We start from the raw sequence: 16368 nt of genomic DNA, 5'->3' as shown, positions 1-16368 counted from the left end.
TTTTTTCTTGTTGTGAACATGCTGCTGCTGCTAAGTCACTTCAGTCGTGTCCGACTCTGTGTGACCCCATAGACGGCAGCCCACCATGCTCCTCTGTCCCTGGAATTCTCCAGGCAAGAATACTGGAGTGGGCTGCCATTTCCTTCTCCAATGCATGCATGCATACTAAGTCGCTTCAGTTGTGTCCGACTCTGTGCAACCCTATGGACAGCAGCCCACCAAGCTCCTCTGTCCACAGGATTCTCTAGGCAAAAATACTGAAGTGGGTTGTCATTTCCTTCTCCAGTTGTGAACATGAGAAATGTACCATATGTGGGTATCATATACTAGGAATAATGTAGTGAGTTGTATCATATCCTGGGTAGCTTATAAACAGCAGAAACTTATTTCTCACAGCTCCAGAGACTGGAAGGTTGAGATTAGGGTGCCAGCATGGTGGAGTTCTGAAGATAGCCTGCTTCTGGGATAAAAACTACACACTTGTCATTATATCCCCGTTTAGTAGAGAGCAGAGAAGAGAAAGCAAGCTCTCTGGTGACTCTTAAAAGGTACTAATCCCATTGTACCTAGGAGGTACAATAGGAGGCTCCATCCTCATGAACTCTTCTAATGCTGATTAATTCCCAAAGGTCCCACTTGCTAACACCATCGCACTTGGGGTAGGGTTTCAACAAATGAATTTGGGAGTGGGGACAAACATTCAGTCTATAACAACCAGAAATAAAAGAAACTCACCTCTCATTTTGAGTTTATAATGTATGTATAACAACAATAACAAAAAGAAGAGTGCCAGGGAGCTGGAAATGGACTTTTTTATATGCAAGGTTCCTACATTTTATGAGAAACAGTACATTATTAACTCTAAATAGATGGTGAAAAGTTGATGTATATTGTAACTGATAGAGAAACTACTTACATAATGAAAAAGAGATACACCTAAACAGCCAATAGATAAAGTGAAATTTTAAAATATTCAAATTTAACAGGAAAAGAAACCATAAACAAAATGAAAAAACAACCTAAAAGAATGGGAACATGTACACCCATGGTGGATCCATGTCAATGTATGGGAAAACAAATACAATATTCTAAAGTTTAAAAATAGAAAATAAATTAATTTAAAAAAAAAGAATGCGAAAAAATACTTGCAAATGATGTGTCCAACAAGGGCTTAATTTCTAAAATATATTAATACAAACAGCTCATGCAACTTAACAACAACAACAAAAACAAACCCAACTGAAAAATGGGCAGAAAATCCAAAGAGACATTTCTCCAAACAAGACATACAGATGGCCAATAGACATATGAGAAGATGCTCAACATCATTAATTATTAGAGATATGCAAGTAAAAACTAGAATGAGGTACCATCAGTCAGAATGGTCATCATTAAGAAATCTACAAATAACAAATACTGGAGAGGGTGTAGAGAAAAGGGAACCTTACTAAACTGTTGGTGGGAATGTAAGCTGGTGTAGCCACTGTGGAGAATGGCATGGAGGTTTCTCAGAAAAGTAAAAACAGAATTACCATATGATACAGCAATCCCACTCCTGGGCATCTATCCAGACAAAATTCAAACAGATACACGCACCCCTATGTTCACCCTATGTTCATACCAACACTATTCACAATAGCCAAGACATGGAAATGACCTAAACGTCCATTGACAGATGAATGGATAAAGAAAACGTGGTACATATCAGCTCAGTTTACTTCAGTTCAGTCACTCAGTCATGTCCAACTCTTTGCGACTCCATGGACTGCAGCACGCCAGGCCTCCCTGTCCATCATCAATTCCCAGAGCTTGCTCAAGTTCATGTCCATTGCATCAGTGATGCCATCCAACCATCTCATCTTCTGTTGTCCCTTTCTCCTACTGCCTTCAATCTTTCCCAGCATCAGGGTCTTTTCAAATGAGTCAGTTCTTCACATCAGGTGGCCAAAGTATTGGAGTTTCAGCTTTAGCATTGGTCCTTCCAATGAATATTCAGGAATGATTTGCTTTAGGATAGACTGGTTTCATCTCCTTGCAGTCCAAGAGACTCTCAAGGGTTTTCTCCAATACCATAGTTCAAAAGCATCCATTCTTTGACACTCAGCTTTCTTTATAATCCAACTCTCACATCCATACATCACTACTGGAAAAACCATAGCATTGACTAGATGGATGTTTGTTGGCAAAGTAATGTCTTTGCTTTTTAATATGCTGTCTAGGTTGGTCATAACTTTTCTTCCAAGGAGCAAGCATCCTTTAATATCATGCCTGCAGTCACCACCTGCAGTGATTTTGGAGCCCAAGAAAATAAAATCTGTCACTGTTTCCATTGTTTCCCAATCTATTTGCCAAGAAGTGATGGGACCGGATGCCACAATCTTAGTTTTCCGAATGTTGAATTTTAAGCCAACTTTTTCACTCTCCTCTTTCACTTTCAAAAAGAGGCTCTTTAGTTCTTCACTTTCTGCCATTAAGAGTGGTGTCATCTACGTATCTGAGGTTATTGATATTTCTCCCGGCAATCTTGATTCCAGCTTCTGCTTCATCTAGTCCAGCATTTCGCATGATGTACTCTGCATAGAAGTTAAACAAGCAGTGGTGTGTATATAGACAATGGAATATGACTCAGCCATAAAAAAGAATGAAATAATGCCATTTTCAGCAACATGGATGCAAATAGAGATTATCATACTAAGTAAGTGAGAAAGAGAAATAGAAATACCATGTGATATCACTTAATTGGGAAAGCAGTATGTCCAAGCATATATTGTCACCCTGCTTATTTAACTTATATGCAGAGTACATCATGTGAAATGCTGGCCTGGATGAAGCACAAGCTGGAATCAAGACTGCTGAGAGAAATATCAATCACCTCAGATATGCAGATGACACCACCCTAATGGCAGAAAGTGAAGAGGAACTAAAGAGCCTCTTGATAAAGGTGAAAGAGGAAAGTGAAAAAGTTGGCTTAAAACTCAACATTCAGAAAACTAAGATCATGGTATCCAGTCCCACCACTTCATGGCAAATAAATGGGGGGAAAAAGGAAACAGTGAGAGACTTTATTTTGGGGGGCTCCAAAATCACTCAGATGGTGACGGCAGCCATGAAATTAAAAGATGCTTGTTCCTTGGAAGAAAAACTATGAAGAACTTAGTATATTAAAAAGCAGAGACATCACTTTGCTGACAAAGGTCTGTATACTCAAAGCTATGGTTTTTCCAGTAGTCATGTATGGATGTGAGAGTTGGACCATAAAGAAGGCTGAGCGCCGAAGAATTGATGCTTTTGAACAGTGGTGTTGGAGAAGTCTCTTGAGAGTCTCTTGGACTTCAAGGAGATCAAACCAGTCAGTCCTAAAGGAAATCAACCCTGAGTATTCAATAGAAGGACTGATGCTAAAGCTGAAGCTCCAATACTTTGGCCACCTGATGCACAGAACCAACTCATTGGAAAAGACCCTGATGCTGGGAAAGACTGAAGGCAAAAAGAGAAGAGGCCAGCAGAGGAAGAGATGGTTAGATAGCATCATGGACTCAATGGACATGAGTTTGAGCAAACTCAGGGAAATAGTGAAGGATCGGTAATCCTGGCATGCTGCAATCCATGGGGTCGCAAAGAGTCAGACACAACTGAGCAGCTGAACAAAAAAAAAATGTTAGGACCTAAATTATGACACAAATGAACCTATCTATGAAACACAAACAGAACCAGGGATATAGAGAACAGACTTGTGGCTACCAACAGGGAGGGGCTTCGGGAAGGGATGGAGTGGGAGGTTGAGGTTAGCATATGTAAGCTTTTATATATAGAATGGATAAACAACAAGGTCCTACTGTATAGCACAGAAAACTATTTAGTATCCTATGATAAACCATAATGGAAAAGAATATTAAAAAAAGTATATATATATGTGTGTGTATGTATATATGTGTGTGTGTGTAACTGAATCACTTTGAAATTAACACAACACTGAATCAGCTACAGTTGTTTTAATTTGTAGCAAATTCAACAGGAAAAAAAGGCAAGAGGTCAAAGAACAAAAAAAAAATACAGACAGGTCAAACAAACAAAATTATAGGACTAAATTCATCATATCAATAATTACATTAAACATTAATAGAGGCAATGAGTAGAGTAGATTTTGAGAAGGCCAAGCATCATCTTGAAAGGCATTTGTGCCATGTTCAGTATCTGCAGAGTCTCTAAGGAAATAGTACAGTGTTCCTCTCTTTCAAAGAGAAATCGCTTCTGCCAGCCTAAAGAGTTTAAAGAAACCTATGGGTTCAAGAGCCTCAAGTGTATTGCTACAAATTTCCCCATTCTAGGTCTCAATTTTCCACTCCTTTATGAGACTTCTGAATTTTGTACAAGAAATCTACCAGATCTACACCACTGTAATTGTCTTTGCAATACTGCTATCCTGCAGAATAGCAATTATACACCAGGCATGATTTACAGGACTTGGCTTGTATCTCAGGATAAAAGGATATTTTGAATGCTTTTACAGAGGTCTATTATCCTTCACTGTGTGTCCTGTGTTGATAATTAGCTAACTTGAGCCTGTCTTCAAGGCTTCTAAGGCGGAAAAGTCAGCAACTCCACAACTCATAAACTTACCATTGCCCCATCTTGTTTAAGAGATAGAGCTACTGCAGAAGACACCTACCCTTACTCATCCTAATCTACCACATGTAAGAATAGTTTTAAATGTGATATTATAGAATAACACGGATCATCCTCATACCACTTACCATTAGCAATGTGACCTTCACTGTCATTTGATTAATAAGTGACCTACTATATGGATGTGAGAGTTGGACCACAAAGAGGGTTGAGCACCAAAGAACTGATGCCTTCAAATTGTGGTGCTGGAGAAGACTCTTGAGAGTCCCTTTGACTGCAAGGAGATCAAACCAGTCAGTCCTAAAGGAAATCAGCCCTGAATATTCATTGGTAGGACTGATGCTAAAGCTGAAGGTCCAATACTTTGGCCATCTGACGTGAAGAGCCAACTCATTGGAAAAGACCCTAACGCTGGAAAACATTGAAAGCAAAAAGAGAAGAGGCCAGCAGAGGATGAGATGATTAGATAGCATCACCAACTCAATGGGCATGAGTCTTAACAAACTTTGGGAGACAGTGAAGGAGAGGAAAGCCTGGTGTCCTGCAGTCCATGGGTTGCGAAGAGATGAACATGACTGAGCGACTGAACAACAACAAGTTCTAGATTCCAAAAGTGAAGATCTCATTTCTAGAGTCACTTTTGGAATCAACAGTACTGCTCTGTGCTGTGCTTAGTTGCTCAATTGTGTCTGACTCTTTGCAACCCCAGGGACTGTAGCCCACAAGGCCCTTCTGTCCAGGGGGATTCTCCAGGCAAGAATACTGGAATGGGTTGCCATTCCCTCCTCCAGGGGATCTTCCCAACCCAGGGATCGAACCCAGGTCTCCCACATTGCTGGATTCCCCATAAAAGCAGAGGTTGAGGCCAGGAATTAGGTGCAGTTTATTTTGGAGGTCATCTTGGGAAAATAGAGGGAATGGAGAGAATGTGACAGGAAAGGCGGGAAAGTTAATAAAGTGCCACTGGGGACAACAGTGTTTAAAATCTCTGAGAACTCTCAGAATAATTCTAAAGGATGCACCTCAGCAGAATAGATCGTGTTGAAAGGTGACCTTTGGCAAAAAAAAAAAAAAAAAACTGTCTATTTTTTGTACCATTTTCTTAGTGTTTGCTCATAGTCTACTGGTAATGGTTTCTTCAAATTAAGCATAGAAAATTACAGTTGGCCCACCATATCCCTGGGTTTCACATCCATGAATTCAGCCAACACTCAGGCTCCTGGAACCAAAGCCCCATGGACACCAAAGGATGACTATACTGTGTATGTTCTTTGCAGACTTCACTTTTGAAATATAATTGCTCTTAGAATTTTCTCTCTATATACTGAGTACCACATTTTTGTTTCCAATATGAAATGTGATTTAAGAAACATATGAGGATACTTACTCATACTTTTAACCATTCCCTTGTTTCTTTTCAGAATTTCCAAGACTCCTGTTATCATTTCCTTGGAAAAAAAAAACACAACAACCCTGTAGCCATTGATTGAAGTAGGTCACCTTGAAACAAACTCTCTTTTCCTTTATCAGAGAAAATATTTCTCCTTCATTCCCAAAGCATGTTTTCAATAGATACAGAATTTGCAGCTGTCAAATTGCTTAAACAATTTCTTGCCACATACTTCTAACCTCCAAGTTTTTAGGTGAGAAATCTCGTGTCATTTGTATCAGTGTTTCCTACAGATAATACACAGCATCCTCTAATCTCTTTCAATAACTTTGTATTCATTATTAGTTATTAGAAGGCTGATTAAGATGTGTCTTTGCATGGATTTCTATTCATTTATCCTCTTACGGTTTATTTTCCTTCTGTAGACTTCCGATTTCTGCCAAATTTGAGAAATTTTCAAATTCCACTTCTTCAAATATTTTTCAGACATACATTTATCTTCATATGGGACTCCAGCTATACAAATAATAGATCTTTTGTTTTTGTCCCACAGGCCTCCGCATCATTTTATTTAGTCTATTTTCTGATGTTATTCTGATTGGGTTTTTTTTTTTCGTTATGGTAAAATATATATAATATTAGATTTAGCATTTTAACCATATTTAATCATACAATTCAGTGATTTTGAGCACGGAGTATTGTGCAACCATCACAAATATCAACTTTCAGAACTTTTCATCATCACAATATTAACTCTGTACCCATTAAACAATAACTCTCAATTCCCCCATGCCCCCAAATCCTAGGAACATTTATTCTATTCTATGAATTTTCTTATTTAGGTATTTCGTATAGATAAAATCATACAATTTTGGTCATTTTGTGCCTGGTTTATCTCACTTAGCAAAATGTTTTCAAGATTTATCAATGTTGTGGCATGTGTCAGATTTTCATCCTTTGAAAGTCTGAATAATATTCCACTGTATGTATATACCCTATTTTGTTTATTCATTTATCTGTCAATGGGCTGCATTCGTTTGGTTGTTATCAATAATGCGGCTATGAACAGTGATGTGCAAGTGTCTGAGTCCCTGCTTTTAGTTCTTTTGGGTATATACCTAGAAGTGCAACAGGTGCATAATATGGTACCAGTCATTTCATTTTTTGAGGAAATAGCATATTGGTTTCCAAAACACCTGTACCATTTTACAATTCTATCAGCAATGCACCAGCATTCCAATTCTCTTCTTCCCCCAACTCACTATTTTCACAGTTTGTCTTTTTCAATTAGTCATTTTTTTCCCTCAGAAATGTTGGTAGAATTCAACAGTGAAACCATCTGATCTTGGGTTTTCTTTATTGAGAGGCTTTTGATTATTGGCTTAATTTCTTTAGTAGCTACAGATCTATTCAGACTTTCTGTTTATTCTTTAGTCAGTTTTGGTTTTGCGTGTATCCATCAGTTTGCCCATTTGATCTAGGTCATTTAGATTGTTGGCATGCAACTGCTAATACTTCCCCTGTATAATCATTTCTGTAAATTATTAGCAATATCCCCAGTTTCATTTCTGATGTTATATAGTAATATGAGTTCTTTTTTAAAAGTCAATCTAGCTAAAGATCTGCCCATTTTGCTGATCTTTTCAAAGAAGTAACTTTTCTTACATTTTGTCTCGTTTTCTATTTTATTTCAACTGTAATCTTTATTATATCCTTCTGACCTATGAATGTGACCTATGTCCAGATACTTAAAGGGCATTTCCAACTTTCAACAATGTTTTGTATTTTTCAAAGTACGAGTTTTGCAGTTCTTTTGTTCAATTTATTCCTAAGTATTTTATTCTTCTGGATATTATATAAATAGAATGACTTTTAAAAATTTCCTTTGAGTTGCTAATTGCAAATGTGTAAAAATACAATTGAGTTTTCATATTTTGATGTATCCTGAAAACATGCTGAACCGGTTTATTAGTTCTAATTGGTTTTCAAGGAATTACTTTAAGTTTTTCTATATTAGAAGATCATGTCATCTGTGAATAGAGATCATTTTACTTTAATTTTCTATTAGTGTGTTTGTAAAATGTTTTCCAGACTTCTGATTTCACTCATTCTATATCACTGTTTTTATGTCTACTGTAAATAAAATGTATATAATATTTTTAAATGTATCTATCAAATTCTATACTTTATTAGATAACTATCAATTTACATTTAACATAACTAATATTGGTATATTTAAAATTCAATCTACTCTATCAGTACTTTCTATTAATTTTATCTATCCTATCCATTCCCTTCTTTTTTCTGTTGTACATTCTTCTAGATTATTTTTTTCCCAATTTTACTTCTTAACCCTGAATGTTCCATATGTATTTTTGACATTCCATATTTAATTTTTGAGGTTTCATATTTTTACAGGAGATGTAACATACATTCCTGACATACAAAGTCTAAGGTTCACAGGTACTTACTTGTACCTTCTACCCAGATAACAAAGTTTCTTTAAAAAATTAATTCAATATATTCCTTTTAAGTCATTTGCCGTTGCTTTTACTCAAGTTATTTATAGTTAAATTCCATATTAACTTGTTATATTATCCAGTTAACAATTATTTGTGCTTACCCACAAATTTATTCTTTGTGTTGTATTTAATTCCTTGATTGAACTCCAAGCTTGTATATAGGTACATTTTCCCTATGGCCAAAAAAAAGTAAAATTTATTTTAGTGTGGTTCTGCTGTCTTAGTATTTGTTATCTAAAAATGCATTTGGTCATTATTCTATAAAGCTATTTTCAGTGGTTGTAGAGTTCTAGATTGATAGCTATTTCCTTTTACAAAACTTACTACTTCATTCAATTATTTTATGGCCCATTGCTTATAGTGAGAAGTCACTTGTTAGCATAACCATTGCTACTTTAAAAATTATGCCTTATTATTCTCTTATATCTTTTAGATTGTACATTTTATTATCAACTTATCTACCTCTCTCTGTATCTTTTAATTCTCAGAAATTTTCCCATGATTTCAGTTCAGTTCAGTTACTCAGTCATGTCCAACTCTTTGTGACCCCATGAATTGCAGCGGGCCAGGCCTCCCTGTCCATCACCAACTCCCGGAGTTTACCCAAATCCATGTCCATTGAGTCAGTGATGCCATCCAACCATCTCATCCTCTATCGTCCCCTTCTCCTCCTGCCCCCAATCCTACCCAGCATTAGGGTCTTTTCCAATGAGTTAACTCTTCGCATGAGGTGGCCAAAGCACTGGAGTCAGCTTCAACATCAGTCCTTCCAATGAACACCCAGGACTGATCTCCTTTAGGATGGAGTGATTGGATCTCCTTGCAGTCCAAGGGACTCTCAAGAGTCTTCTCCAACACCACAGTTCAAAAGCATCAATTCTGCGGCACTCAGCTTTCTTCACCGTCTAACTCTCACATCCATACATGACCAATGGAAAAACCATAGCCTTGACTAGACGGACTTTGGTTGGCAAAGTAATGTCTCTGCTTTTAAATGTGCTATCTAGGTTGGCCATAACCTTCCTTCCAAGGAGTAAGCGTCTTTTAACTTCATGGCTGCAATCACCATCAGCAGTGATTTTGGAGCCCCCAAAAATAAAGTCTGACAGTGTTTTTACTGTTTCCCATCTATTTCCCATGAAGTGATGGGACCAGATGCCATGATCTTAGTTTTCTGAACGTTGAGCTTTAAAGCCAACATTTTCACTCTCCTCTTTCACCTTCATCAAGAGGCTCTTTAGTTCTTCTTCACTTTCTGCCATAAGAGTGGTGTCATCTGCATATCTGAGGTTATTGATATTTCTCCCGGCAATCTTGATTCCAGCTTGTGTTTCTTTGAGCCCAGTATTTCTCATGATGTACTCTGCATAGAAGTTAAATAAGCAGGGTGACAATATACAGCCTTGACGTACTCGTTTTCCTATTTGGAACCAGTCTGTTGTTCCATGTCCAGTTCTAACTGTTGCTTCCTGACCTGCATACAGGTTTCTCAAGAGACAGGTCAGATGGTCTGGTATCCCCATCTCTCTCAGAATTTTCCACAGTTTATTGTGATCCACATAGTCAAAGGCTTTGTCATAGTCAATAAAGCAGAAATAGATGTTTTTCTGGAACTCTCTTGCTTTTTCGATGATCCAGCGGATATTGGCAATTTGATCTCTGGTTCCTCTGCCTTTTCTAAAACCAGCTAGAACATCTGGAAGTTCACGGTTCACGTATTGCTGAAGCCTGGCTTGGAGAATTTTGAGCATTACTTTACTAGCATGTGAGATGAGTGCAATTGTGTGGTAGTTTGAGCATTCTTTGGTATTGCCTTTCTTTGGGATTGGGATGAAAACTGACCTTTTCCAGTCCTGTGGCCACTGCTGAGTTTTCCAGATTTGCTGGCATATCGAGTACAGCACTTTCACAGCATCATCTTTCAGGATTTGAAATAGCTCAACTGGAATTCCATCATTTCCACTAGCTTTGTTCGTAGTGATGCTTTCTAGGGCCCACTTGACTTCACACTCCAGGATGTCTGGCTCTAGGTGAGTGATCACACCATCGTGATAATCTGGGTCGTGAAGATCTTTTTTGTACAGTTCTTCTGTGTATTCTTGCCACCTCTTCTTAATATCTTCTGCTTCTGTTAGGTCCATACCATTTCTGTCCTTTATCGAGCCCATCTTTGCATGAAATGTTCCCTTGGTATCTCTAATTTTCTTGAAGAGATCTCTAGTCTTTCCCAATCTGTTGTTTTCCTCTATTTCTTTGCATTGATTGCTGAGGAAAGCTTTCTTATCTCTCCTTGCTATTCTTTGGAACTCTGCATTGAGATGGGAATATCTTTCCCTTTCTCCTTTGCTTTTTGCTTCTCTTCTCTTCTCAGCTATCTGTAAGGCCTCCTCAGACAGCCATCTCGCTTTTTGGCATTTCTTTTCCATGGGGATTGTCTTGATCCCTGTCTCCTGTACAATGTCATGAACCTCTGTCCATAGTTCATCAGCCACTCTGTCTATCAGATCTAGTCCCTTAAATCTATTTGTCACTTCTACTGTATACTCATAAGGGATTTGATCTAGGTCATACCTGAATGGACTAGTGGTTTTCCCTACTTTCTTCAATTTAAGTCTGAATTTGGCAATAAGCAGTTCATGATCTGAGCCACAGTCTGCTCCCGGTCTGGTTTTTGCAGACTGTATAGAGCTTCTCCACCTTTGGCTGCAAAGAATATAATCAATCTGATTTCGGTGTTGACCATCTGGTGATGTCCACGTGTAGAGTCTTCTCTTGTGTTGTTGGAGGAGGGTGTTTGCTATGACCAGTGCGTTCTCGTGGCAAAACTCTATTAGCCTTTGGCATGCTTCATTCTGTACTCCAAGGCCAAATTTGCCTGTTACGCCAGGTGTTTCCTGACTTCCTACTTTTGCATTCCAGTCCCCTATAATGAAAAGGACATCTTTTTTTTGGTGTTAGTTCTAGAAAGTCTTGTAGATCTTCATAGAACTGTTCAACTTCAGCTTCTTCGGTGTTACTGGTTGGGGCATAGACTTGGATTACGGTGATATTGAATGGTTTGCCTTGGAAATGAACAGAGATCATTCTGTCGTTTTTGAGATTGCATCCAAGTACTGCATTTTGGACTCTTTTGTTGACCATGATGGCTACTCCTTTTCTTCTAAGGGATTCCTGCCCACAGTAGTAGATATAATGGTCATCTGAGTTAAATATACCCATTCCAGTTCATCTTAGTTCGCTGATTCCTAGAATGTCAACATTGACTCTTGCCATCTCCTGTTTGACCACTTCCAATTTGCCTTGATTCATGGACCTAACATTCCAGGTTTCTATGCAATATTGCTCTTTACAGCATCAGACTTTGCATCTATCACCAGTCACATCCACAGCTGGGTATTGTTTTTGCTTTGGCTCCATCCCACCATTCTTTCTGGAGTTATTTCTCCACTGATCTCCAGTAGCATATTGGGCACCTACTGACCTGGGGAGTTCATCTTTCAGTGTCCTATCTTTTTGCCTTTTCATACTGTTCATGGGGTTCTCAAGGCAAGAATACTGAAGTGGTTTGCCATGCCCTTCTCCAGTGGACCACATTCCCTCAGACCTCTCCACCATGACCCATCCGTCTTGGGTGGCCCCACACGGCATGGCTTAGTTTGATTGAGATAGACAAGGCTGTGGTCCTTCTGCTTAGCCATCTTCAATCTAAGACCACTGGCTTTTCCTGCCTTCAGACTTGACCTGAAACATTAGCTCTCTCTGGACCTTGAGCCTGCTGACTTTGAGACTAGAATATACACCATCATCTCTCCTGGATCACCAGCTTGCTCATTCACCCTGCAGATCCTAAGACTGTTCAGTCTCCAGAGTCCCCTATTTAAAAATAAATCTCCACCCAAGCAATTACCTATACTTGTTTTCTCTGCTTGACAACACTTATCACCATCTAACTCACCATACAGTTTAATTATCTTCTTATTGTCAGTTGCCTCTACGGTGCATCCCCACCCCCACTGCCCTGAAACAAAGCACCATGAAGGCAGAACTTCTGTTTTGTTCACAGCTACGTTCTTTGATCCTAGAATTCTACCAAGCAGAAAGAAGGTACTTAATAAATACATATAACAAATTGTGTGTAATTTATACTGTTGAGAAGTAAAATGTATTTCCTATAATGTATTAAGGATAGGCAAGTCTGAAAACCTCGGCTTGCTCTACAGAATTACACATCTACATGAGGCACACATAAAAATGTCTAAAAGAGGGATTTCCACTTCTAATTATGATGAATTTAAAGATTTGAAACTCACTATACTGTGGTAAGCAAACAGACAAGATAAAATATATGAAACAACTGATTTCAGACACTGACCACAGAAGAAGGAAAAAACTGAGGCAATCCCTGATCACTCTGCCTTTCTGCCTGGAGCCATATTACAGAACATGATGAGGTAAGGAGACCTAAACTGAACACAAGAACACAGAGATCTTGTTTAGTTAAAGAGGCAGAGGACCACAAAGACCAAGTCAAACCAGAGATTCATGAGGCAGAGCTCTAGAGAAGTGGGAGCTACAAAGAACAGAAGCTCCAATTCATTTATGATTAAAAGAAAAAAAAAACAACTCTCCAGAAAGTGGGCATAGAGGGAATATGCATGCATGTATGCTTAGTCACTCAGTCGTGTCCAACTCTTTGCAACCTCTGGACTGTAGTCCACCATGCTACTCTGTGCATGGGATTTTTCAGGCAAAAATAGTGGAGTGGGCTGCCATTTCCTCCTCTAGGGGATCTTCCTGACCCAGGGATCGAACCTATGTCTCCTGCAGCTCCTGCGTTGCAGGTGGATTCTTTACCCACTGAGCCATCAGGGCTTCCCAAAGGGAACATACTTCAACATAATAAAGGCCATATATGACAAACCTACAGCTAACATCATACTCAATGGTGAAAAACTGAAAGCATTTCCTCTAAAATCAGGAACAAGACAAGGATGTCCACTCTTGCCACTTTTATTCAACATAGTTTTGGAAATTCTAGCTAATAGCAATCAGACAAGAAAATGAAGTAAAGGGAATCCATATTGGAAAAGAAGAAGTTAAACTGTCACTGTTTGCAGATGACATGATACTATACATAGATGGTCCTAAAGATGCTCCCAGAAAACACTAGAACTCACAATGAATTTGGTAAACTTGAAGGTTACAAAATTAATACACAGAAATCTGTTGCATTTCTATACACTAACAATGAAAGATCAGAAAGAGAAATTCAAGAAAAAATTCCATTTACCATTGTATCAAAAAGAATAAAATACCTAGGAATAAACCTACCTTCAGAGACAAAAGATCTGTACTCTGAAAACTATAAGATGCTGATAAAAGAAATTGAAGAAGACATAAACAGATAGAAAGATATACCATGTTCATGGATCAGAAGAATCAATATTGTCAAAATGACTAAACTACCCAAGGCAATCTACAGTTTCAACACAATTCCCATCAAATTACCAATAGCATTTTTCACAGAACTAGAACAAAAAAATATCAAAATTTAAATGGAGACACAAAAGACCCTGAAAAGCCAGAGCAATCTTGAGAAAGAAAAACGTATCTGGAGGAATCAGTTTCCCTGGCTTTGGGCTATACAACAAAGCTACAGTCATCAAAAGAGTATGGTACTAGCACAAAATATAGATCAATGGAAAAGGTTAGAAAACACAGAAATAAACCAATGTACCTATGTCAATTAATCTATGACAAAGGAGACAAGAATACACAGTGTTTGAAAGACCGTCTCTTCAAAAATGGTGCTGGGGAAACTGGACAGTGACATGTAAAAGATGAAGTTAGATCAGTCTTTAACACCATACACAAAAATAAATTCAAAATGGATTAAAGACCTAAATGTGAGATCAGATACTATAAAACTCCTAGAGGAAAACATAGGCACAACAGTCTCTGACATAAATTGCAGAAATACCTTTTTTGATCTGTCTCCCAGAACAACAGAAATACAAACAAAAATAAACAAATGGAACCTACATAACCTTGAAAGCTTTTGCACAGCAAAAAGAAAACAAACAAACAAACAATATACAAAATGAAAAGACAACCCACATATTGGGAGAAGATATTTGCAAATGATGTGACTGACAAAGGATTAGTCTCAAAAATTTACCAACAGCCCATGATCCTTAACAGCATCAAAAAAAAAACAACCCAATCAGCAAATGGGTGGAAGACCTAAACAGACATTTTTCCAAAGAAGACATACATATGGCCAAGAGGCACATGAAAAAATGTTCAACATCACTATTAGAGAAATGCAAATCAAAACTATAATGAGGGATACACCTGAAAACAGCCAGAATAGTTACCACCAAAAATCTGCAAACAACAAATGCTGGAGAGGATGTGGAGAGAAAGGGACCCTCCTACACTATTGCTGGGAATGTAAATTGGTACAGCCACTATGGAGAACAATATGGAGGTTCCTTAAAAAATTAAAAATAGAGCTACCACATGACCCTACAATCCTACTCCTGGGCATATATCTGGAGAAAAACATGATTTGAAAGGATACATGGACCCTAATGCTCACTGCAGCACTGTCTACAATAGCCAAGACATGGGAGCAACTTAAATGTCCATCAACAGAGGAATGGATAAAGAAGATATACATATATACAATGGAATATTACTCATCCATTAAAAAGAGTGAATAATGCCATTTATAGCAGCATGGATGGACCTAGAAGTTGTCATACTGAACGAAGTCAGACAGAAGGAGAAATATCATATGGCATCCCTTTTATGTGGAATCTAAAAAGAAATCTAAAAAGTTCACTAAAAAGTGAACTTACTTACAAAACAGAAACTCAGACTTAGAGAACAAACTTATGATTGCTGAAGGGAAGAACAGAGGGAGGGATAGTCAGGGAACTTGGGATGGACATGTACACACTACTTTATTTTAAATGGATAATCAACAAGGACCTACTGTATAGCACATGGAACTCTGCTCAATGTTATGTGGCAGCCTGGATAGGAGGGGAGTTTGGGGGAGAATGGATACATGTATATGAATCCCTTCACTGTTCACCTGAAATTATCACAACTTTGTTTGTTGATCGGCTATACTCCAATACAAAATAAAAAGGTTTTAAAAAAAAGAATAGCGGCTCCAGAAATCTGCGAATTGCTTCCCTTGTGTGCATGTGTGCTCAGTCGCTCAACTGTGTCCAACTTTTTGTAACCCCGTGAACTGTAGCCTGCCAGACTCCTCTGTTCATGGAATTTTCCAGGCAAAAATACTGGCATGGGTTATCGTTCCCTACTCCAGGAGATCTTCCTGCCCCAGGGATTGAACTTGCATCTCCTGCATTGACAGGCAGATTCTTTACCACTGCATCACCTGGGAAGCCTGCACAGTTTCCCTTAAGTCCTGGCCAAAGTCTAAGCCACACCTGAGTGGAATGTAACTTCACTAGGGAAGCTGAAGCACAACAATTCCCACTCTTCACACATGGCACAGAGACATTCAAGTTGTGCTCAATCCAGAGTGAAGAGTCCTTGTACACCCTGCACACTCAACAAAGACTCAAGAAAGGATACAGCTTAGTAGCAGGCATAAACTATTTTTATCTTTTATTGATGAAAGAGATAATCTGAATAGCCTCTATTAAGGAAATGGAATCAATACTTAGTAAACTTTAAAAAAAGAAAGTTTCTCTGGTGAATTCTACCAAATATGTACAAAGAAATAACAATTCTACAGAATCCCTTTAAGAAAACAAAAGCAAAATAACATTTCCTAATACACTGTAGAGG

General features: G+C 38.2%; 1 protein-coding gene across 2 annotated transcripts in view; it reads right to left on the bottom strand.

The window, feature by feature from the left end:
• Nucleotides 1–741: 741 nt before the first annotated feature.
• Nucleotides 742–16368, bottom strand: part of LOC145538024 (zinc finger protein 33B-like) — an 88507-nt gene continuing 72880 nt past the window's right edge. Inside the window, exon 7 of one of the 2 annotated variants that reach the window (XM_081569289.1) lies at nucleotides 742–2573. In XM_081569289.1, coding sequence (XP_081425415.1) covers nucleotides 2458–2573 — 116 coding nt within the window. In that variant the 3' untranslated portion in view covers nucleotides 742–2457. The remainder of the gene's footprint in view (nucleotides 2574–16368) is intronic. The other variant, XM_081569288.1, reaches the window with a different exon arrangement.

This window comes from Giraffa tippelskirchi, chromosome 2 (assembly GCF_054371585.1).
Source record: "Giraffa tippelskirchi isolate mGirTip1 chromosome 2, T2T-mGirTip1v1.2.pri, whole genome shotgun sequence".
Taxonomy (NCBI): Eukaryota; Metazoa; Chordata; class Mammalia; order Artiodactyla; family Giraffidae; genus Giraffa; species Giraffa tippelskirchi.
Note: the sequence above shows the minus strand (reverse complement) of the source record. Positions and strands in the feature narration are given on the sequence as shown.